Consider the following 25272-nt stretch of genomic DNA (forward strand, 5'->3'; position numbering starts at 1 on the left):
GTGGCAGCGCGGGGAGCGGGAGGGAAGGCTGCGCGCGGGTGGGGACCGTGCGGTGATGCGGCAGCCCGCAGGGGGAAGGGGTCGGCATCGGGGGGGTGAAAGCGCCCCTAGATGCAAGCGGAGTGGGAACGCATCCCAGCCTCAGCCGTGCAGCGTGGACTCCCCCCCGAAAGGCGCTCCGGACCGGCTTCGGGCTTCGGGCTCGGCCCCGGCCGGCTCGGCCCGCAGGTGCCCGCGGGCCGCGGGGCCGCGCTCGGGAGCGGACGGGGCACGGCGGCGGCAGGGAGCGGGCGCGCTGGCCGCTGGCGCTGCCAGAGAGCCCGTCTTCCCCGCCGCCCCTCGGCCGTCCTCCCCGTCCCCACCCCGACCGTCTTCTCCGCTTCTCCTCCCCCAGCTCTCGGGGCGGCGGCGGCGGCGGAGGCGGAGGACGCCGCCCGTGATGGACGTCTCCCTGAGATAGCCGCCGCCATGAGCCAGCCGCCTGCAGGGGGCGCCGCCGCCGCCGAGCCTCGCCTCCATCCCGAGGGCAGCAGCGGCAGGAAGCAGCAGCGAGCCTCCTCTCCGGCCAGGGCCCGCGACACCGCCCCCGCGCCCGCCGCCCGCCGCCGCCGCCGCCTCCCGTGCCCCGGCCGCCGCCGCCAAGGCCACCTCGGCGCGGCCGCCCCAGAGCCAGGCCCCCAGGGCCGCCCGCGGCCGCGCTGCCGACAAGCCACCGCGCGGCGCGGCGCCGGCGGGAGCTGTCCAGCCCGGCGCCGGTGCTGAACCGCCGCCGCCCGCCGCCGCCGGGAGAGCCGCCGCCGAAGAGCCGCCGCCGCGCGCCGCCGAACCCGCCGCGCCGCGGGCCGCCGAGGAGGCGCCCCCTGCAGGAGGCGGCGGCGGCGGGGGGGGAGCGGGAGGGGGCAGTGGCGCCGCAGCCGCCGCCGCCCAAGCACTGGCGGGGGAAAGCGGGGCGGGCTCCGCTGAGGGGCGCGGGGGAGGCGTCCCCGGCGCCTCCATCTTCCTCGGGCGCGGGGAAGGGCCGCGGGGCGGCGGGCGGCGGCGGGTACTGGAAGGAAGGATGCCTGCAGAGTGAGCTCATCCAGTTCCACCTCAGGAAAGGGCTGGCGGCGGCCGCCCAGATGCAAACCAAGGGCAGCAACCACAGCAGCAGCGGCAGCGCCTCCTCCGCCTCCGCCGCCTCCGCGGCCGCCGCCCCGGCCGAGCCTCCCCCGGCCGCCTCCGCCTCCTCACCTTCTGCCATGGCGGCGGCCGGGGCGGAGGGGCTGCGGCAGGGCGAGGCCGGCGGCGGCGGCAGGAGCGGCGCCCCCGAGGGCTCCCTGAGCCCGCAGCTGCAGGAGGAGATGCAGGAAGAGATGGACAAGCTGCGGGAGGAGAACGAGACCCTCAAGGTGAGGGGCCGGGGCGGCGGCGGGGCTGGGGGTGAGGTGGAGGGGAACAGGGGCCGGGTGGCTCCGCACCCCCGGGCCCCGAGGGGGCTTCCCGGCCGCCCTCTGCCCGGCGCTGGGGCTGGCGGCAGGGTTAAGGCGCTGCAGGCCGGCAGCGACGCTTCCCCGCTTCGTTGCGGTGCTTTTAATTGAAAGAGCTGGGTTGTATTTAGCTGGTGCCCCTGCGGGAGGAGCTCCATTTTGGCAGCCTTCCCCCAAGCCTGCTGACATTTGTGCTTTTGACCCACCTGTTGCGCCCCTGTCCCCTTGTCGCCCTGGTGCCAGAACGAGATAGATGAGCTGAGGACAGAAATGGACGAGATGAGGGACAGTTTCTTCGAGGAGGACGCTTGTCAGCTTCAGGAGATGCGCCATGAGCTGGAGCGAGCCAACAAGAACTGCCGGATCCTTCAGTACCGGCTGCGCAAGGCCGAGCGCAAGAGGCTGCGCTACGCCCAGACCGGCGAGATCGATGGCGAGCTCCTGCGCAGCATGGAGCAGGACCTCAAGGTACAGATGTGAGCAGGTGTCAAGGGGAGGGTGTGCCTCAGGCAGAGACGCGACCTTCTCGCTGTTTCTGTTTGATGTGCCTTTTCTGTACATACTCAAAACCCGCGTTTGCTGTTGTGGCCGTAACGGTTCTGTAAGTACAGGTGTTCACGTGGCTTTTGACAAAATAGAGTCTTCCCGGTCAGAAGCAAAACCACCCCTTTGTCAGGGGAACTTCTGATCAAAACAAGGGATATTTCGTACACTCAGAATGATGCTTAGGCGAATAGTTCAGGCACGCACCTTTGCAGGCAGGGTTTGAATGTGAGCCTTCATGTCCCAAGTGAATATTGTGATTACAGCTTACAGAGTTGATTTCGCTGTTGGCTCAATGTTACTTTGTATTAGTGAGCTATACATGCACAGGGCGTGGGAGGGAAATGGTGAGGGCACCTCTGGTGAGGTGCTCGCCCGCACTTTAGGAGATAGCAGCTAAGGCCTTAGGTTGAGCTAGACAAAGGGCTTACTTTAATTAAGCTTTCTCCTATGTCTATCCCAGTATCCATACGATTGACTCTTTGGAAAGGAATAGTGTTTTTACAAAGCGTTCCCACAGATCATGAATGTGTTCTGCTTTGGAGTAGGGATGAATGTCTAATGCCAGATTTCTGCCTAATTGAATTCCAGGTGCTGGCTGATCATAATTGTAACTCGTGCAGTTCTTTGTAGTGTTCCCAAGTCCTCTTCTGAAGAATTTATATCCAAAAGAACTTTGTTCGTTTTCCATGGGTAATAAATCAGGGGACTTAATCCTTCAGAGATACGGTCTTGCATATAGCTGTATTAAAATGCATCTTGTGTAAGCGAGTCCCATTCCCCATGTGATCTAGAACACTCTGTGGGATTTTCCCGCATTAATTGCTACTCCAACAAATTTTGTGTCAAAAAATCACTACCTGTAACAATTGGTTACTGTATTTGTTTGTATCTGTTATTTGGTTGTATGTACTGATGCAGACTGTATCTACAGCCTGAAGACAGATCGTGATAGGATGCTGTTAAAACTGGTTCCCATGATTTTCCATTTACTTTGGTTGGACAACCAGAGGAGCAGTTTAATACTGAGCGTAGGAAAAGACATCAAGCTATAGCCCTGTGGTGTGATTCTCGGCTCATCCTGCAGTCTCTTTGGAGTGTGGTTATAATTGAAATTCCCCTCCACTTGCTCTTTCTGTTGGGCATTATGTGTCTTGAGTGTGTGTGCAGTGGGGGAGGTTATTGAATGATCTTGTGCTACACTGCAGTGTTGTATCTGTAATTCACACACACAGGGTTTCTTGTCAGGGGAGGCTGAGTCACTAGCTGCTGCTGTTTTCTGATAGATCGGATTCTTCTAGACTGCTTGCTTACAATTATTATTTTCTTTAGAGTTTTGGTATGTCAAAGAGAGTTGGTATGTCAAAGAGAGTTCTTTGACATACAAACATAAAGATCGTTCTAGTGAAAGCCATAAAGGATAGCTCTCTGAGCTCCTCTAGCTAATGCTAAGAAGGATTAATTATACTTTCCAATGTTCTAAAAAAAGCAGGAAATTAGGCTTTTCAAACTGTGTGTCTAAATCACCATCATAACAGTGATTAGTGTATATTTAAATATTTTTGGTGCATGATTATAGTTTCTGCTGGTTTCACAAAATACAATGCAGGTGGCTTGAATGGCAAAATTCTCATTACATGAAAAAGAAGAATTAGATCTTGACGTGTGCCTTTTAACTCTATTCCTGTGAAAGTGCATTAAAAAAAGAAAACCAAAAACCCGAGTGTTCATTTTCATTTAAAATATTGGACATCATTTGGGTGAACACAAGGCCAGTAAAAATGTTTTTTCATATTTTGCTCTTTAAAGGAACCAATAGAAATAAATACCAGATATTTAGATTAACTGTCCCTGAAGGAGAGAGAAACGGGCAGGGTCAAAATAAAGATGTGTTCATTTGTGGTCCTGTACAAGGCACAGGTAGGGAAGGCCTGGAGAAGGTGAGCCGTGCTTTTAGATGCTTCTGCATGTCAAGTATTTGAAGGGCATATGCCTTAGTGCATTGAAAAACATAAGCTAGCAGTGGTTGAGAGAAAATAGATGCTGCACTGTCTTCAGGAATAATGAAGGTCCTGTTTCGCTTTTGACATAATAGAGCCTAGGAAGGTGATGGGATTTAGTTTCTGTGTGGTTTCCAGTGAAGTCCACAGGAATAATGTACCATTTTTGGAAGGAATTGGCTTGAATTTGGAATAATTTAGAATTATGTCTGTAGATATCCTTGTCTACATGTTTCCTTACGTACTGTTTCCATCAAAACATCCAGAATTAATCTCTAAATGGCTGTTTAGGCACTAAGCACTGCAGCAGTAATTCTTGTTCTTAATCTTTCTTTTGATATACTATTTCATTTAGGTTGCAAAAGATGTATCGGTGAGACTTCATCATGAGTTAGAAAATGTGGAAGAAAAACGTACTGTAACAGAAGATGAAAATGAAAAATTAAGGCAGCAGCTTATAGAAGTTGAAATTGCCAAACAAGCACTGCAGAATGAACTGGAAAAAATGAAAGAGGTTAGTGTTGCTATTTACTTATACAGAAAGTATTTGAAGTTCTCAAATTCTCATTGCTGAACTAACTGATGTTCTTGTTTTGGGGGCACAAAATATGGCAGGCAAAAAAGTACACTTTGGTGATTGGGAAGCTGAGAACAAACTCAAATATTTGGTGTTTCCTAGGTGAAACAGACAGCAAATTGTGGCGGTTTTTTTTCCTATGCAAGAAGGGAAATGTGGAACTGATGGTAACAGAGTTTAGAGGCTTTGAGACATTGTACTTACATTAAGATACATGCAGGCAGAGTGCTGAAAGGAGTCAGACACATCTAACTTTGCAGATTATGTTCCCCCCCGTGTTTTTACAAAATCTAGTATTTCTTCCCTTTCTAACTACTACTAGGGACTAGCAGGCACACTGAGACTGGGGATCTAGCACCTCCCCATCTTTAGTCGTGCTCTTTGAAGTATTGGGAAGTGAGAGACTCTACCTGGCCTTTCAGTCAAAGTATAATTTTACATTATATCTAATTAATCTTCAAAATTACTCTAGCCATTATATAGATGCAAGATACTGTGCCATTAAGTAAGCAGAAAATTGTATTACAGCAGTAATAGCCTGGCTGACAGAGATAACAAAGCATGCAGTAAAAAGAGAAACTGTTGACTAAAAATGACTTCTCAGACCAGAACTGAGAAACAGCTCTCCAGTATTTAAAATGCAATGAATGCCACTGATTTTCACTTTTAGTAACATTCCCTAGTAGGAATGCCTCTGTCTACTTTGATCTTGTATGAAGCAGAAGAGAAAGGCAGGAAAGCAGAAGAGATGTATTTCAGTTGTTAAGAAAGGCAGGAAAGCAGAAGAGATGTAATTCAGTTGTTAAGAAAGGCAGGAAATTTTCAGTTGTATGATAAATTACAGTATTTTTAGGAACTGCAAGTGCTTACTTTAAGTGATGTAGTATTAAAAATATTCATATGTTTTCTTTACAGGAATTTAATTTCAAACATGTTAGTAGAGGATAAACAGGTGGTTTTTTCCACTGTCTACTGCTTTTCCAGATAATTGCAGATTTGAAAAGGGCATGAAATCTGAGCGTTATTCAGCTTCCCTCTCCTCTGCCGGAGACTTTCTTCTGTTTTCACTCTGCTTTCTACCAGCAAATGCAACTCAGTTTCTCAGACCATCTTCTCTGTGAGAGCACGATCTTTCTGTAATGATCCTTAGAACTTGTTAAGCTTGGCTTATTCTTGTCCATTCAGACTCTGCTTTCTTGTAGATTCCCATTCCTGGATCCTTTCCTCCTGCCATCTGCTAGGCTGTACCACTGTAAGCTTCTTTTGCCTTCTTTCTTCTTATGTGTCTTCAGATGATAGCGAAGTGTAGCGGCAGTTTAATAGCTTATGTTCTTTGGGAGCTGTGTACCTGCAGGAAATTAATCCAATAAATAGGCTTCTTCATCTCTGTCATCAGCAGTTGCTTTCTCCTTACTCTGATTCTTCCCTCTGGCCCACTGTGCTGAGCTATGGTTCTGTTGCTCTCACACTGCTCTCCACTTCTCTCTTTGGCCTAGGTATTTGCCCCTTTCTGTCTTTGCTGTTGGTATCAATGGAAGGATACTGGAGGCTCAGAAGGGAGTGTCATGTTTAAACTAGGGGCTTTTCTACACAATATTCTTTTCATGAGGCTGAAACAGATGGATGATTCCCACTAGCATAGAATGGAGCTCCCACTGAGCCAGAATGGAAAAATGTAGTAAAACTTTACACCAGAGTAAAGCTGGAGTGGACAAAGAGTCAGAAATACACCCTTCTACTAAACTGGAGAGGAGGACTGGCATACCCAGTTATTTATGCATCATAATTAGGCAGGAGTTTTCATTTATGCATTTCAAACCAGCTGCTGAGTCCCTTTCAGTAGGAGAAGGCTGCTTTTTAGCCTAGGACTTTGAACACAGCATGGGGGAAGTTAGAGGATGGTTGAGGAGGTGCAAGTCAGAGAAAAGCAAGTTTGAAGTGAAGCCAAATTATTATGCACTCTGCAAGCGTGCCATGACTTGGGAGACCAGTGGAAGGATGCTGGTGAAGAATGCTAATTCTTACAGATTTGAAATGTAGAATTTGTGAAGAAGCTATGAAAATGTTAACATCAAACAACCATGAAAACAACCCAAAGCAGTCTGAAGTGCATTAGAATTTCTCTGTGACAAATACCTTTTCTTCTGCTCGGGCAATCAAAGTTTTCGTGCATCTTAAATGTCAATTTTCTGTTTGCTTGTGAATTATTCCTCTAGTTTCATGGGTTTACAACCCTTTCTCATTTCAGTACAGCCATTATAACCAATGGAAACTCCTGTTTAAGGAAGTTCTACTCAGCATAAATAGAAATGCAGAGTCAAGACCTTTTGTCTGGGTTGTGATCTTTACTTTATTGCGCTTAGAATTAATGGGAGAGTTAATCTCCAAAGACAATGAAGCATTTTTGTTTTACAGCATAACAGTGCCCAGAGTATGTAATGACTGATTTCTGTACTTTATATCATTAAATGTACTGAAAAAACACAAAACTTTCCATTCTTCTTAAAATCTACTTATGTATAACTGTTATGGGAAATTTGTTCTCCTTTTACAATGAACAGTGTGAGATAGCAGAGAATGGTTACAAGTCTTAATAGAAAATATTGGAGGCAGAAGCATAATTTTTTGTTAGGTGGTCTCTAGAGCAGGACCAAAGCCGAAGTTCTTTCTGTATAGATTCTAGATTGTTTTAAAAAAACATATTAGACTTGACTGGAAACATGTGTCAAAGATAAATGCTAGCAGGTGTGTTTGTGTGGAGACAAATAGTTCTGCAGTGAATACAGACTTGTGCATGTATTTGTCCATTAATTAATATAGAGAGATAGTTGCTGCTTGCTTTCTTGGTTTGGAGCTTTTGAAAAAAATAATTATGATATATTCCATGAGAAATAGAAGCTATTGTGATGGTAGCAGAAGTTTGCAGGCATTCGGGATTTGGAAGGTGTTCCAACAAAGCATACTTTTTCTATCAGTTACTTTTACTTGCTGTTTCATTTAATGTTGTTCCTGCATAGGTCCACACAGAAACACAAGTTTTTTGACCTGCATTGTCAGTTTTTGAAATTCATTTGTAGCAACAGCTGCTGATTTCCTCTTTATTATTTGTTATTATTAATTTAAATGCTTTTGGCTTTTGGGGAAGCTGAAAACAAAGTAGGGAATTTGTTTCCTAGAAGAAAGAGAAACCAACTGTAGCTAGTTGTGATTTTTTCAGATATTAAAAACGAATGTTAATTTGTTGTTAACCATTTGTTAAAGCCTAGCTAATTCTTGTAGAATTATTGTTCTTGTAGAACTTTTCATGATCATAGTATAAACTAAGAATTCATACATTTGCTGTAGCTGTGTGGGAAATGCCCAGTTAGCCATGCTTTAAATGGTTTGTTGTGAGACAAGTGAAGCAGGGGGAAAATGTGGCAGATGTACTAGACCCTGGGCTTTCAAATCCTCATTGCAATGCAGATATGTAGTTACAAGAGGCACAGTGATTTTCGGAGTCATATGCCTTTCTGGGTAGAAATAGATTGCTCTGCTGGTGCTCCAAGCTGGACAGATGCAAGACAGTTCGGTTCTTACAGCTACATTAGGGTGATGTTGTCTACCATTTTCTTCTTCTAAGCATAAGTTATTAGCTCAGATACAGAGCTTGTGATAACCATGGCTATATGGCCCATGAACCCAAATTCAGGCAGAGGAGTTTATGCCAGCCCACTTGGGGCTGTGTTTTGTTGGAGTTGTGCCTGTCTCGTCAGTCAGTCAGTTTTCCATGTTTTTCCAGCCATGGAAATGGAAGAAGGCAGCAGGGTCTGGGGAACTGGGCACTGGAGCTGGGAGTTGGAATCTGAATTCTGTTCCTGATTTTTATAGTATCCTGCTGTGTGACCACAGGAAAGTAATTACACTTTTCTGCTTACACTTGCAATCTTTGCTTGCCCCATTTATGCACAGATTAGCTCTCTATACATCTCTTGAGTGCTCAGGCTCCACAGAAGTCAGGAAGGTAGCTGGAAATCTCATTACAAAAGCTGCTGCAAAAACCAACCCAACAAACCCAACAAACCAAAAACTGGATAGCTGTGAAAAGAGCTGGTAAGAGACGATCCCGTCCCAGCCCCCTTGATCAACAATATCAGCTTGCCCATTTATGTCTCTCTGATAAAAAGCCAATGTCTGTCCCTGGCCACAGCCCTTTCTCCCTTTAAGCCCATTCTCCTGCCATTTAACCACAACCACTTATTTTTGGTTTTTCTACTATAAGTCACAAAGTCTCAGATTCTCCAGGTTCTCTCTCTCAGCCTTGATCCTGTGTCTTGGGGGTGGGTGTGGAGGAGGTGAGATTGGTGTGTCTTGTGGTATTGGCTGTTTTGTTGTCTTCTGATTCCCAAGTCCCAATCTCGTCCTTCTCCGTCCCATTCCCTTCTTTCTTGCATCCCTTCCTCCACTTTTCATGAGCGTCCAATCTCCTCTCTGCATTTCAAGTCTTTTGGAACTCATTTTCCTCTTATTCTACTCCAAATATATTATCCTCATTTCTTAGTTACTGCTTCTCTCTTTGGAAAAATGTGTTCTTTTCCCCTGATTCTTTCACCCCCCTAATACAAATATGTCAGCTTCCTTGGTTTGTTCTATTTCTTTCCTTGCTTCCAAGCTTTAGCTCTTCACTTTTGCAACTGGACTGAGAGCAGTGGAGTATCGCTTTACTGTGCTAGGAAACAGCAACTGTATCACTGTAACCACTAGAGAAACGGTTTCTGATTCTAATACCTACCCTCAGCTTTATCTAAACCTACACGGAGCAACAACTGCAGGACTAGTTAGGCTTTGCCTTCTGGTCTGGAGTTAGAACATAATCTGTCAGCTGGAGAAAATGTGCAGATGGATAGCTGGGGTAGGAGAGGATGTGGTAGTTTGTAAATATGGAATTTTTAATTTAGACTGGTAAACTCCAAGAATAATTACCTAATGTATAAGAATGGAAGACTTCTGAAAGGCTGCAGTTTGGCAGTCATGATTTGCATGAATTAGAAAAGTATGAGGTGTATATCATATACAGACACAAAAATGTTCCAGAGGACAAGCTCAAAAGAACAGTTTCTAGAATAATTTAATATGACAAAATGGGGATATTCTCTTATTGGAAAGAGCCAAATAATTTTGCTGAAATTTTCCAAAATATTAACAATGTTGGTGCTTGGCATGAAAAATCTGCAGCACCTAAAGTGTGGTGAGTTTGTAAGAAACTGGAAACAAGTCTCATAATGGGTGGTGGTTTGCAGCATTTCTCATAGGCAAGGCAACCATATCCAACAGCAACATTACATTTTTGGATGCCTTCATAATCAAAACTTTGTCTTGGTCCCTTCTCTCAGGACCTTAAACTTCACCATCTCACCATTGGCCATCAACCCCCTGACCAATGCTTCCTTATCTGCAAGACGCCCATCAAAGCGATCCCCACAGTTGACTTGTTTATCACCTATGGCAAAAATTATCTTCAATCCATTGCAGAAATCATGTGACTCCTTCTAGTTGTCTGAAATCATGCAGTATTTATTTATAAACTACTTCTAGTTTCTTCATCGGATGGTCTGTAGAAGGTATCCCAAATGATACCACCCATGCTTCTCTGTCTTCTGATTTTTACCCATAGCTCACAGCTGGCCCATCACCTGTTACAAGGCAACACTGCACGCAACTGAAATGCTCTTTTGTGCAGAGCACAACTCTTCTTCCTCACCTTTAGAGTTTTTATCAATCCATGGCTACACTCCAGGCATGTGAGCTATTCTGTCATGTCTCTGTGATCCCAGTGAGGCCGTAGCTCTAAATGTTCATGGACTTCTGGCTTCTGTTTGTTGCCCATGCTGCGTGCACTGCAAGTCACTGGAGATGGATACTTAGTTTGTGTTGCTTTGACAGGGAAAGTTTAATTCTCCTCCATGATACTGTCCCCCAAGCACTTCTTAATTGCACCTCAGGTTTTCATTTCTCTTCAGAGTTTCAGCCTTATTTCAAACATCTGGTAATGGAGGGATTAGGGACAAGGCAGAGAGAGAGATGAGATGCTAGTACGCCTGCTGATGTAGCTGATGAGCTTCACAGGATCAGTACTCTTCGAAGAGTTACAGTAATTTACTTGCTCCTGGCACCAGATGGCAGCAGGGGAGGATTTAATAGGTCTCTCACAAGCCTGGTTCCTCCCTGGGTCTTTCGGAGGACCCAAAGAACAAGTCTATTAACCACACTTCTGCTAAAAGTACCTTTAAGCAGAGGGTTTCTGTGATCTGGAATCTCAGTTTGTCACCTCATGAAAATTCATTTTGCTTTGGTGAAAAGAACAACAGGATAATGAGGAGGCTTTTTAAAAAAGGTATGAGAAACAAGTCTTTGCCTGAGTTTATACAGGAAAAACCAAAAAAGTCCTCTGTCTCCAAGCATGGCTCAGTAGTTCCCTAAGTGCTACATCCCGGCAGATGCAGAACCCCCAGTTATTTCTGTCAGCATTGCTTGTGTGAAATTCTGTTACCTTTGGTATCCTGCCCAAATATTTTGTTCTTTTAAAAACAGTACTCAGCAGGGATGCTATTCATAATCTGTGAGGGTGTGATTCTGACATCTTTGCCCAGAGCACGCTGCAATTTCATGGGGAGCAGGACAGGCAGTTTGCTTTAGTTCAGTTCTTTGAATATGAGAAAAGAATCATAATGGAGAAAGAAATCAATGTCTGCAACAAAATCTGTTGTAGTAATTCTCTGAAAATGTCAGCTATAAACAGGAAATTTTTTTGTGTGCATTTAAGAAGTAGTTTACACTTAAACCTCATAAAATTGCATTTTAATTATGTGTCAGCCATCAGCAATTCACAAGTCATTTGCTTCAAGGGAGTTTTATCAAAACTGAAAATAAACAGCCTGATGGTCAATAATAATATGGCTCAAAAACATATGTAATAAATACTGCATGATTTCAAAAGAAAAAAGCTCCATAAATATCCTATTGTGAAGAAGTTTTGTGAGTAAAGATGCCTAAAGGAGATTTTTTCCAGAGTCATTGAAGCTGCTTTGCTGCTTTGTGGATTCCTGTTGAATTGTCTTAAAATTTGCAAAGATGTGTTAAAAGAGTGGCAGGATTGCCTGCTAATGGGGAAGTAATAATGAAAGAGTGGCAACTGTAGTGAAAAAGTGTGTATCTGGAATACGTTTAAAACAGAAAAGAATTTAGCAATTACGGTTAATACAGTTAAGTTTGGTCAGTTCTTTTGAATGTGTAAACATATTGCTACTACTCTGGTTTGATGGGAGCATGGAAGTTCCTTGTGGCAGAATGTTACCTTGTTTTCCTTCCTTTCTGTGTTGGATATCAGCAGCCTTGGATTTGCAAGTTCCCTTGATGGAGTTGTTACTGATACTACATACAGTCTACAGATAAAATCAGAGTCTCTTTAAAGTAAGCTCTATTTTAAAGGGAAAAAAAGTAATGACCATCTTAAAAAAGAAACTGATCAGAACAGGAGCACAGAATAAGGGCTGAACTTCCAAATGCATAGAAACTACATTTCAGAGAAAGGACATGAGTCCCTACATCCTGGTCTCAAGCCAGCACCTGAGACTCTTTTTTTGCTCAGATCACACTTGTGTCCTGTGCTACAGAATTGCTTCCATTAGTCAAAAACTATATTTGTGAAGTAAGTCAGGCTAAGGAAAGGCCCACATACTGACAAGCGATTGCTAGCACATCCCGCGTGATTTTGGCCTGGATCAGCTACCACTGCTTCAGTGCTTGGGCATGATTTGGGGTCTAGCCTGGGTCAGAGCTTATTCCTGATTGACAGTTTGGATGTGGTCCTGCTTGTTTAGAAGGAAACTGTAGGGAAGTTTAGCTGTATTGTCATTGTAGCTGAAAAGAGACTGAATTGTGGAGTGCCAGCTGGCATCAGGTCTTGAGAACGGTCCCTGACCATTTCATTTAAAAAACCCAACAAACAAAAAACTAGGCAAAGGGTCTCTGACTTGGTATGGAAACAGATGAGATGGCAAATGAGACACAGAACAGCAAGTCCAGTCTGTTGCTGAATTCCTACTGCTGAGAATTACTGACAAGGGACAATCACCAGCAGTGACAAAGACAACATAACTGGCATGTCCAGTTGTCTGTGGTAATGGACAGTTGGTAGCTGTGGCTTAGGTGGTGGATGGTAACTGGTTACCAGAGAAAATGGCCTGTGAGCATGAACTCACAGTGGGGCAGGCTGGAAGAGACATCTCTGTTGCTACAGACTTCAGGGTATGACCTGCTTGAGATCTAAAGAAGAAAGAAGACCCTTTTATATCTCACTACTGAAGTAGGCAATCTTGCTACTGACTTCAGTAAATGCCCTTTAAAGACAATAGCACATTAACAAATGGAGGAAAGTTTGGGAAATCCAGTATTGCTTGGCTTATATTCAGTCATCTCCTAACCATTTGTTGGCAGTGCTGTTGGTAAGTCTGAGAAGTTTACTTATTTTCTAGGAAAAGACAAAGTTTTTAGAACTCTGTAATGGTCCTCAATCATGGAAGACAAGTTTTTATTTTTGCACTTCCCGATTTCGGTATTTCTTTACTCAAATTGACATTCAAGTGTCCATATACATAATTTAGATACAGTGGTACCTGCTCAAATGAAAGAAAAAGTAGCCAGATAACTTAGAAGTGTACAAATGAGCTCCCTGTTTTAGCTGGCTTTTTGATAGCTGTCATGCTACCTGTCACAGTTGTATCCATAGACCGTACATAATCCACACTGGTTCTTTTGTTCTTTTGCTTAAGTTTTTTCAAATAATATATTCTGCTTTTTAAATTCCAACTATAATTTTATTTATGCCCATTTGGTAATTTTTGGCAGGTCTCTGGCATTTTTTGGTAAGACACTGCATGATTTGCTTAGTTTCTTAAAGAAAGATTGCAGGATAGAGAGGACAATTTTGACATCTTTGTATTGCTACAAAAGCATGAATGGGAATATAAAGGTGGGCTGGGATTCTCCAGATTTAGAGGAAATCCAGATGAGTTTGAAAAATTGCTTTCTATCAGCTGGAAGGCTTTATGGAGGCAGAACAGTGACATTTTCTAAGTGCTGAACAAGAGGTGTAGATGCATGTTTTCGTATGGAATCAATATACACCAAATGTCATAATCTTCTTGGAAGTCTCACCAAGGCTTTGATGAATAATAGTAACACATAATTTCTGTCCCTTATACCACTGTGTTCAGTCCACTGCTTAAGTGGACTTGTCCCATCAAAGGAACATCTGGAAAAAACAGCATTTGCAATGTGCTGATACAGGTCAAAGCTGAGCTTGCTTCTGATTGAAAGGAAAGATTTTTTTCTCTTGTTCATGTGCTCTCTGCTGCCTTCAGGGCTGTCTTTCTCATAGTCTTAAGCTGAGCTCTTCAGCAACCCCACATGAAACAATTTTCTGTGTTTATGTTCTCTGGTGTTGCTAGCAAGTCTACAGTTGAAAAAAACAGACCATGCTGTAGCCTGGTAGATTTATTAGCTATTCTGCACATAGAATTTCCCAATGAGTCTTTCAGGTGCTGGTATTCCTGATGGCTCTTTGGCAGAGCCACACAGCCCTAGGTAGTTTGTCCTGGCTTTAGGAGAGTAAGCAGAAAGTAGCACCATGGAGGTAATCGCTGTCCTGTGTTTTGCTGAACTCAGCTGCCAGTGTGAGGAAGGAAAACCATGTCATGTCATAGCACAGATGGCTGTTCTGGAGCACTCCATGGGCCCTCAGGGAGTCACCTCAGTGCATTTTCCAGTGTAAAGGCAGGTGAAAGAGACTGGCAAGACCTCAAATGGGAACATAGACAACAGAGCCATATGCAACAAAACTATCACAGAAATTGCTATATTTATTTTTCAATATATTACTCATTTCTTTTTCGGGATGATGGTTCTGAGAAGCTAAGCTAACATAAAGTACCCAGTACATACAGAATCAGAAAAGCCAAGTGAAGCAAGTATAGATTCTTTATGTGCTGCTATACATGATTAATAAGTAGTTCCTCAAGGGGAGATGATACTGCTTGATAAACTAGTATACTAATGGAAAACAGTAGGATGCACAAGATACTCTGGGCATTTGATTGGGCTGTAAATCTTGGTCCTTTTCTTTCAAAGCTGTTGCTTAAGCCATCTTTCCCTGCTCCAGCCCCAGCCCCCCCCCCCCCAAAAAAAAAAAAAAAAAAAAAAGTGTTTGTCTCCAGTGTGCTTAAAAGATTATGCAGTGTGGTAGGTCTATAGGTTGCAGCATTGTGCATTTTTGAATGGTCCATCCCAGTGTGCAGGAAATCAAGTGAAGTTGATCCTAGAGGAGTGTAGAGACACTGTCAGAACATACAGGGATGGGGTTAGAAAAGTGAGGACCCACTCAGAACTGAATCTGGTGAGAGATGTTAAAGGGCAACAAGAAGGGCTTGTACAGATATATCAGTAGTAAAATGAAGACAAGGGAAAACGTGTGCACACTGGGGAATGGTGCAGGGAACTTCTTTCATAACATTCTCAGAGACAAGCTGATGAAGTCTGGGTTAAATAACTGGACAGCAAGGTAGACTGAAAACCAGCTGATGAACTACCAGTTCAAACAGTTGTGACCAGCAGTGCAAAGTCCATCTGGAGGCTGGTGACTAGTGGTGTACCTGTCAGGGAACAGCAAGGGCCAGCTGCTCTGAAGGACTCGGAGCTGGGAGCCAAGCACAGTAACACAGCCCATAGGGCAGGGGCCCCACCAGCCAGGGCACATTTCAGCAGTACCTGGGCAAAGTGACCAGAAGGAGCCTGGGGACAGCAGCTGGGATCAACCAAGAGTCCAGATCATCTGACAGGTTTGTGGTGTTGAGGCAGGTCTGAGATTAAGCTGGGAAGTCAATCCACAGGTCTAGTGATCATGAGGCAAGTGATGAGGCAAGTGGAAGGTCAAACCATGCAGTCAGGCCACAGATGAGGGTTAAGATCAAGAGGATCCATGGCCATGCCCAGCTATGACAGCTGGATACAGCTCCAACATATTTCAGGCAGGAACTCAGTGCCCATATCGGAGGTTAGGTTGAGCTGGCTCCATGTGCAGGGCTGTAGGCTTAAACCCCTGGTGAAGCTCATTAGGGTAATGAAGGCCTATTAATACACACAGGCTTCTGATAGGACCCCAGGGGTCAACACTTGGCTGATTGTGTTTAACATCTTGGTTACTGACCTGAACAAGGGAGGTGATCCTTTCCCTCTACTCAACACTGGTGACACCACACCCGGAGTGCTGGGCTCCTCAGTGCAAGACAGACGTGGACATACTGGAGCAAGGGCTGTGAAGGTGATTAAGGGATTAGATCATGTGTCAAATGAGGTGGGGCTGAGAGAGCTGGGGCTGTTCAGCCTGGAGACATTGGGAAGCCACCAGGGCTGGCTGCTTCCTGTGGGATGGGGAGTTCTGGGGGATAACACAGCTGGCAGGGCAGGGGTGCTGCCAGCCCAGGCCCAGCCCTGCAGTACCCCAGCAGGACGAGCAGGGCAGACCCAGAGATCATGGTCTGGTTCAAACAAGAGTCCAGATTGTCAGGCAGGTTCACGGTGATGTGGCAGGTCTGAGGTAAAGCTGGGAAGCCAGTCCACATGTGGATCAACAGAGTCCGTAGCTGGGCACAGGAACAATTGGAGTGAGCTGGAGACCAGTACTCCTCTCACATAGCTCAAGCATGACCTGAAGCCCCCTGGGCTGAGCTGAAATGGGGCTCCTGGGCCCATGGGCAGGGTGTGTGGGGAGGCCCCAGGTGATGCTGGTCAGGGTCACTAAGTAAGGCCTGTGGATGCCTTCAAGGCCCTGGCAGGAGAAGAGCCTGCTCTGTGTGTGTGTGTATGTGTGAATCTTATCAATGTGCATAAATAGGCTAATGCATTAGTCAGGCCAACCAGAGCAGTGACAAATGTTCCTTAGCTGGCTCCCAAGATGAGAACCAGAAAACCAATCTCCCCAAGTGTGTGTATACTGATACACACAATCTGGGGGAAAAAACAGGAGGAACTGGAGCTCCATGCCCAGTGGGAGAGTTATGATGTCATATGAATAACTGAAACATGGTCAGACAAATCACATGACTGTAGGATTGCCATGAATGGCTATTTGTAAAAACAGGCAAGGAAGAGAAGGAGTTGCACTCTATTTTAAGGAGAACTTTGACTGCAGAGATTTCAACTACAGCAAATGTGGAAGCCCTATCAAATGCCTCTTGGGTGAAGTTCAGAGGGGTCATGTCCAAAGGGTATCTTACAGAAGGCATCTGCTACCAATGTCCAAAACAAGACAACGAGGCCAATGAAGCAATACTTGGGTCACTTCAACAAGCATTGGGTCAACAAACAAACCCTAGTTCTTACAGGTAACTTAAACTACCAAGACGTTTGTTGGAAGAACAATACAGTAGCTCACATGAACATGACATGTTCATGTCATCCACCAAGTTCTTGGAATGTGTAGAGAACTGCTGCCTCATACAAATGTTAGATGTGCCAACCAGGAGTGAGGCACTACAGGAATTGCTACTCACAAACAAAGAAAACTTGTGTTGTCATACCTTGGTTAGTGATAGCCTTGGCTGCAGTGATTACAATATTTTGGAGTTTGGGATCCTGCAGAGCATACCAAAGGTTACTACTTTGACAAAGGGTTTAGATTTCAGAAAAGCAAACTTCAGCTCACTCAGAGCTCAGTTGGGGTTCTGTGGGAGGCATCTGTGAAGGATAAAGGAGCTAGCAAGTACTGGGAGGTTTTTCAAGAATACTTTCCTCAAAGCACAGAAACATTTCGTCCCCTTTAAAGGTAAGGGAAGTAGGTGGAGCAGGAGACCCCCTTGATTTAGCTATGAGCTTCTGAGTCTGCTCAAAGCCAGAAGAGAACATAGCAGAGATGGAAAAGCAGATGAATACCCATGGAGAACTACAAGGGCATTGCCAGGGTGTGCAAAGTTGTAGTTAGAAAAGCAAAAGCTCAGCTTGAATTGAAATTAGCCATAGATGTCAAAAACTACAAGAGTGTTCTTCAGGTATGTAAACAACAAGCAGAAACAGAAGAAAAATATCAGCCTGCTGTTAAACAGGAGGCATCAATTAGTCACCAACAACCATGAAAAGTCCCAGAAGACTGGAAGAAGGCTAATGTCACCCCCATCTACAAAAAGGGGTTAAAGGAGGATCCAGGAAATTGTAGGCCCATTGGTCTTACTTCAGTCCCTGGGAAAGTTTTGGAATGAATCCTCCTGGGGGCTATCATAAGTCAAATGAAGCATGTGATTGGGAAAAAAAAAAAAGCCAGCATGGATTCACAAAGTTGACTCAGCTCTGAGCAGGGGGCTAGATCTCCAGAGGTCCCTTTAAGGCTCAACTGATCTGTACTTGTTAATAGCAAGTAGAATCTAATTTCTCATTTTGCAGCAGAGCATACAGGGGTTAGACAAGGTCACTTTTGGAAGGGTAAAAATGAAACGGTTTCCAGGTTATTTCTGTTAAACAGGGAGGGTTCAGGGTCTGTCCAAGCTGTTTTTCTTCTCAGGCAAAATACAGTGAGTGAACAGGAGGTCAGAGGTAGGTACCTGCTATCAAGCAGGGTGTTGTGTTCAGTGCAATATAGCTGTACATGTTTGTGTGTCTGTGTGCAAAGTACTAAACCTCCATCAGGCAAATACTCGCATGAAGTAAGGGGAGTAATGTACAAAAAACAAAGCACAACAAAGTATTATACAAGATACAGTGGTGGGGATTACTGCCCAACAAATGGCTTCTGTGGCTAGTGTGGACAGGAGTAGAGACTGTACATGATTGTGCAAGGCAGCTGGCTGATTCTTCATTGACTACCAGTGTGCTGGTTGTGCTCTACCTCTGAGCTTCTCTGAAGTATATATGCTACACTGCAGAGAGCAGAATGGCACATTTTGAGCCACCTTCGTCTTTCAGACCCTCTTATTTACACACATATATAGCCATATTCTATGTCTATACTACTGCATATTACATAGAGATTAATCACTTACCTGGGTGTTCTCCCTGTTATAGGGTGTGCTGGATGCTGGGGTCAGCCCAGCTGCTCTTCTGAATTGTGTGGAATCAATAATGCTAGCTAGGAACAAGAGCACCTGGCTTTTGATGTTTTTTCCACTACAAGCTGGAGATTTATTTTTCAATTACTGCAGTGTTCATATTATCAAGAAATGTTCCCCACCCCTGGCATTTTAGCAGATTCAGGTTTTGATAACACTCCATAGTTAAGAGTTCCAAGCACGGCATTTCATATATTGAAGTAAAGGGCAGTGGATTAACCTTTAAATGTGCATGTGCGCTTTTCTGAAGTGCTTGTTTCTGCTGAGATGTTTTGACATACTATGTAATTTTTTCTCCCCATTGCTTGTATTAACAACAGCATATATCAAGATGTGTAGAATGAGACCTGTTCTGCTTTGTCTGATCCTAGTTGTATGATTGGGTTAATTGACTTTGGCTATCTCAGCAATGAATCCAGGTTAGGATAATAAGTAAGTTCTTTGCTTAGGTCACAGATGAGTACTTAGAAGGTATTTGGTATTTGCCATGCATCTGTTTCCATCAGCGTTGCTTGTCATGAGAGGCTTCTACATCCCTGTAAAGCATGACTGAAGATGACATCCAACTGGCCTAATTACATAGAGTGTTTTATATTACAGTCTTGGCTGAACCATTTTAATTTTTACAGATGCTAGCAGTTTAGATTTTTGATTAAATGATTAATTAGAAGCACCAGTAACAGTGCCCCAGAAAGAGTTTTGAACTGGAACATTGCCTTGACAGTACATATAGATACACTCAAAGGTTCATTTTTCTTGTGGTGTGCTTCTAGTATTGTTGCAGAGTTCCTGTATGTTGGCCAGGTTTCATGCATTCAGAAATTACGAGGCCAGAACAAAACAATCAACCAGTCTGGCCTCCTGAATAACATGGGCTGTAAACCACCCCTAGCTATTTTATTTAACTTATGTCTACTTTTCAGAAAAGAGTGCTGGCTTGTGTTAAAAATCGACAGCTAAGAACAGTCCACCCCAACTTTTCCTGAACTGCCCTAGGAACAGTTAAAAATTTGCACCTCTCTTCTCATCTGAATTTCCTGAAAACTAGTTATCAGCCAGGAAATGTATGTTATTACCATGCTACATTCAAGAGTCCATCATTAATACTGTCATGGTGTGTTGGTTTTTTGTTGGTTTTTTTTTTTTTTTTTAAAATATCTGCATGCTTAGGGTTGATATCATTTAGCTATCTAAAACTTAAGCATTTAACCTAAGTTAGAAATTTGACCTCCCTCAAAGGAGAAAGATGGGCACTACTTGGAATTGTTTCATTCCACTTGTCTGGGGGTGGTTTGACTCCATGCAGAGGCACATCCCTTTCTAGATATTGCACAGTGAACCTCAGTTTTGACGTCTGCATCCTAGGAATAAATTAAGCTTTTTGGTCACAAAATTACACATGGACAGACATTATTCTCTATGATCCTGTAGTCTTTTTTTAGAGATGTGGCTTTTAAAGACATTTTTCTCTATTCTCTAGGCTGTTTTCCTGTTGTCTTAGCATAGCTTTTGCTCCTTGTTTTTTACATGTGTATCTTCATATTTAGTCATATCAAAACAGATATTATTTGATTGCACCAAGGTTTGTAGCAACGGCTATCCTTTTCAGTGTTTAACATTTCTCCTACCTTTACTCTGTCTGCAATCTTTATCCAATATTATTTTATGTTTTTTCCAGGCAGCAGCAGCAAGATATGTCAATTAGTGTAGGACCAAGAACTGATGCATGCATAGCCCCATTAGGACTGATGTAGCATTAATTTGCAGGTGATTTGCTGGTTCAGTGACATTTATGATAAATGCTGAAGAGTGGGATGTTTGTTCATAATAGCTAGTTAAAAATGCATTCCAGTAACCAAGTATTTATAACGACCTGAAGACCGTAGACTTCATTTCAGAATGAGATTTTCACATTTCTAGCAAAGGGAACCTTTAAATAACAGTCTTAAGTCAATCTCTGCATGAAGGTTTTAAATCAGCCTGAGAGCTGCAGCCCCTTCCCTTGCTGGGAATAAGCATTTCCCTTAAGAACCTGAGCAAGTTTCATTTAGAGGGAAGAGTCATCATTTCGGAGGATAAGGAAGAGGGATCAGTCATAGGTCTTCTGAGCCTTTTGTAGTCAGTGAAGCTGCTGGACTCTTTGTTCCTGTTAGCGCTGCAATATTCTGCTTCCCTTCATCTCCATCTTTGCATAGTTGAAGTACCAGGAAAAGCACTGGCTGCAGGCTCATGGGAGAGCAGGCTAGTGCCAGAGTGAGAAAGGTAAATGTCCAAACTGCTAGAATGTCTTCCTTCCATTTTAGCTTCTAACTTTCGTGGTTTATTTTTCCAGAGCACCTTCTTCACATAAGCTGTTCAATAAAGTTTAGATTAAAACTTCGATTTAATTTGGGGCAGGATCACACTGGCATAACTTCAGAGCACTGCAGATTCTGGTCCTCTGTTTTCAATAACCTAAGTTCCCAAACACCTTTGAAACTTCCCCATATGTTATATTACAGAAAATATTTTCCAGCCAATTTACAAACAGCTAGCTTTACAATAGAACCTTCCCAAGTCAACACAGACAAAAGAAGAGATGAAAAGTAACAGGCAACCATTCCTTGTAGTCAGAGGACAAAGTGGTGATTGCTGACATGTGAGATGGATTCTTTCTCCCGTTAACTGTAAACCTGCTCACTGCTCAGGCTTCTAGACTGAGGCAGATTTCAGATCTTTTCCTACATTAATTCATCCTAAATTTTTGCATCCTCTCAAATGAACTCTAAAATCTGATGTTTTGGTGAGATGTCCCTGTAACTGGAGCTGTTGTCAGAGGTGCAGTCTCATAGGGCGAGCTGCAAAGTTCCTTTCTCTGCTGTGTGCCTACAAACCTACACAGATGTGCATGTTCTTGATGCCATCCTACCTGTGAAGCCAGGTGAGGGACTCTTAAGAGGTGTCTGTGCCTTTAATACAACTGTTCACGATGAAATGATCTTGAACATAAATGTACATGTGTGATCAGCCCACAACTTTGCAGAACTGGCTTTGAATAAATTTCCGTTGAGCAGTGTAGAGGTGCACTCTAAGATATGAATCATTCTTATGTTCCTTCTTATTACTTTCTATTTTCAGGCTAACCTTTGTTGTTGGGATATGGGTACTATGCTTTGGTTTATATAAAGGCATTTTTGTAACCAAGACAATGAACCTTATCTGGTTGCTTGCACTTCTCTGTTCTCAAGAAAATTTATTTGGAATCTCTTCTAAGAGGAATGAAAATCTCTGCATGTGATAATAGGTGTGAGAAAAAACTTATATATTTGGCAAAATCTGCTATGAATTTAGTTCATAATTGCTATATCCATGTCTGTGTCTGTGATTATTGCTGTTGTTATGTGGTGGTGTTTTGAACTATGTTGACATACTGTCTGTCATACTGATGGTCCCAGATAAGGGCTTGGACAGTGTGTTATACTAGGCTTTGTGCACACCCTGACAAAAAGACTGTCTTCTCCCAAAAAAGACAAATAGCTGAGCTGACAAATAAACAGCAACTTAGGATGCCCTAGGAAATTGGTTTAACTAATGTTAGTATGCAACAAAACACCTTATTCCTGCATTTTCACTCCAAAATGTTCATGGTGTTCTGAGATTTGCTTTTGCATTTCAGGATTAGGGAGCTGAGTGTAAGCTGACTGTGATTTCTGCATCTGTAAACCTAGCTGGATAGTGCTGGGGAGCTAAGCATGTCTAGCTCTTCTGTCTTTTGAAAGGTTCAAATGGCAGGAAACTCATCCTCTTTAAAGAAGTTGCTTCCACTATTTTATGATGTCTTGGTGGATGAAGGAGTGTATAATCACAGAAAGCAAAGTATCCAGATTTGGCCAGCTATTCAACCAGGCCATATGGAGAACTTTGAAAAGGCAGCTTTCATCTTCTACTGCTCAGGACTTTTTTCAAATAAGAAAAAAATGGAAGCAAATGTAAAGGAAGCATAAATGTGCTGCTTCATTTTGTGCATTGCAAAGAATGCTTTTACCTGATTATATCACATAGTTATTATCTGCTCTAGCAATGTGGTTTTGGTTCAAAATGCAAAAGGTTTCTATAGGTAAAGTACAAATATTGTGCATCTTTTTCTCTCCTTTTATTTTTTTCCCTCCTTTAATTGGCAAATGGATAATGGTAAAGAATCTGAAAATGGTAACTGAAGTAACTCCTAAATAAATGCAAACGAAATAATACAAATATTGGAGGGTAGCTCCTCTTTTCTCTTCTACAATATGAAGACATTCAAAAGACTCCATAAGAACTATTTTTCTCTCCATGGTGAAGTAGTAAAGTTTGCTTTAATTCTGTATCATTCCTCAGTAGTTATTTTCAAATATGCCAGTTTTAATATGAAGAAAGCATTGCTAGAGCTGGTAGGGATATGCTTGGTGTTTGCTTCATGCATAGGGGTGCTGTGCTTCTTTGTGTTTCACTTATCCCCTGCTTTTTGTTTTCTGCTTTAATTTTGCAAGAAATCAGAACAATGAAATACTGAGGACTCCTCCATCCCACGAAGTGGGGTGGGAGGAGTAAAGGGAGTAAAGTGTATCACTCTATATACTTGTGCCAGTGACAGACAATGACAGTGTCTTGAGTTGGTTACTGGCAAATTGCACTGACTGAGCTGCATAATAAGAGAGATATTTTTAAGAAGTTTTTTTTTAGAAGAATATGCATTTTCAATTTGCCAGCATGGATAGTGTCCATTGAGTTTTTACTACATAGTTTAATACATTGAATTTGAGTTGGTGGCAGTAAACAAAAAAAAATCTGTGTTGTGTCTGTTTTGATCCAGCTCCATGAGCTGCCAACTGTATTGACTGAAGGGAAAAAATGCAAAGAGTCTTAGGGCAAAATTCCATATCCCTTGTCATAGTCACTCTGTGCCAGACAGAGACAAGTTTATGCAACCCCAGAGTTGTTCAATATATAGCGATTTTTCAAGACTATAAAGATGGTGTTAGGTTTGCTCTGATTTTTTAAAGCTCTGCAGACCTGTCACAGTAGTTGGGAGGCAGCTAACAGTAACTACAGCACAGTTGTGTGCAGGTGAGAAGATTCAGTTACAGCTGTGGAGATTAAAGAAGCTGCACACCCTTTGCCTTAGCCTACTGTGTGAGGAGGGATAAGGGCTCTTATGGGGGCTCTGGTGCAGCCACGAATCAATCCCTTTACATGTCAGGAATTCCTCTTGTGGTTGTCTACATTGATTTTTAAATGATATAACCCCAGCTCAGGCTTGAAATAATCAAACCTAAGTGTCTTGAAAAAATCTTGATAAGTTTTGCTTAGGGCTTCTTTATTAATTGCTGAGAGATTTTGTAGCTTTGGATCAGGTAGGGAGAATTTGAATTCAGTGAGTAAGAAAGCTGTAAAATGGAGTGTGATGCTATTATTTCTGTATTGTGCTACTCTCAGAGTAGATTTCAGGTCTTTTTACACTTGAGAAGCACTGAGCATCCCAGGTGATGTTAGGACTATACATTTGGCTTGCAGTTTAGGGCTGGCAAGAGAAGGATTATACCATCTGGTCTTAAGAAGTGCTTAGCATCTCCAGCAAGACATTGGATAAACTCCAGTGAAAGTCACTGGAGAATGATGCTGCTTAGCATCTCTACAGAATTGCCCGTTGCATGTGATCTAGTGTGCATATAATATGAATGTTATCTGTTGTCTTATCTAGACTTCTCAGCATTGCCAGAACACACATGCAGCCCCACGTGTGCTGGCTACAGTGAATGCTAGAATAGTGAGGTCAAACCCAGTTTTACCTCCTAGACTTTCAGAGGTAAGCAGAGATTACACAACATAATGATACATGCCCCAGTTGCTGGTCTTATTATTCCCAGTGCTGTTGAAATATTTCATTAGTACTTGAGCAGTTTAACAAACTCCCCATTGTAGAAACAGTGTCATGTGCATTTTTTTGCTTATTCTTTCTTCTGCAGATGGGTAACTTGGTTCAAGGTTATTAAAACTGTAACACTGTCTGGTAAGCATTGCTGATCAGATAATGCAAAAGCAGTCTTACGTTTCTTACTTTACATTTGTCTTTTTTTAACTCATAATCATTAAACTAAGTGAACTGGTTATGAGTTTTAAGATTGTATGGAAGAAAAATTATCTGAGCCCCCAAATTATCCTTCAGAACAAACTCTCAAAACCAATTCTAGAATTTGAGGGATTTTTCTGCTACAGTTGTGAAAACAGCAGAGGTGACTCTTAGTGGCACTATAGTATGCTTTACGGTACCTTGTGACATGGGGAAAGGATCAGCAAGCCGTCAATTATACTAAAAGGTCATCTAACACAAAAATTTTTGAACAAACAAGTTTTATATATGAAGGTGGCTGAATAACTCACTCTGTCTAACATTTGTTAGACTGTCAAAACAAGCAACATGCAGATAGTTTTAATAGCGTCCAATCACAGAGATCATATGAAGATCCACTTGCAGGAGTCTGGGTTGCTATTTGTGTTTTTGCCATATGATTTTTTTTTTCTTTTTGCATTTTGCT

The 25272-nt window shown here is 43.3% G+C and overlaps 1 protein-coding gene across 5 annotated transcripts in view; it reads left to right on the forward strand.

Moving 5' to 3' along the window:
- The first annotated feature begins 459 nt into the window (after positions 1–459).
- The window catches only part of LOC121090458 (protein SOGA3), a 57557-nt gene continuing 32744 nt past the window's right edge, over positions 460–25272 (forward strand). For all 5 annotated transcript variants that reach the window (XM_040599027.1, XM_040599029.1, XM_040599028.1 and 2 more), the window contains exons 1-3: positions 460–1388; positions 1710–1934; positions 4365–4523. In XM_040599027.1, the coding sequence (XP_040454961.1) occupies positions 1119–1388; positions 1710–1934; positions 4365–4523 (654 nt within the window). In that variant the 5' untranslated portion in view covers positions 460–1118. The remainder of the gene's footprint in view (positions 1389–1709; positions 1935–4364; positions 4524–25272) is intronic.

The sequence above is a fragment of the Falco naumanni genome, chromosome 6 (genome assembly GCF_017639655.2).
Source record: "Falco naumanni isolate bFalNau1 chromosome 6, bFalNau1.pat, whole genome shotgun sequence".
NCBI classification, from domain to species: Eukaryota; Metazoa; Chordata; class Aves; order Falconiformes; family Falconidae; genus Falco; species Falco naumanni.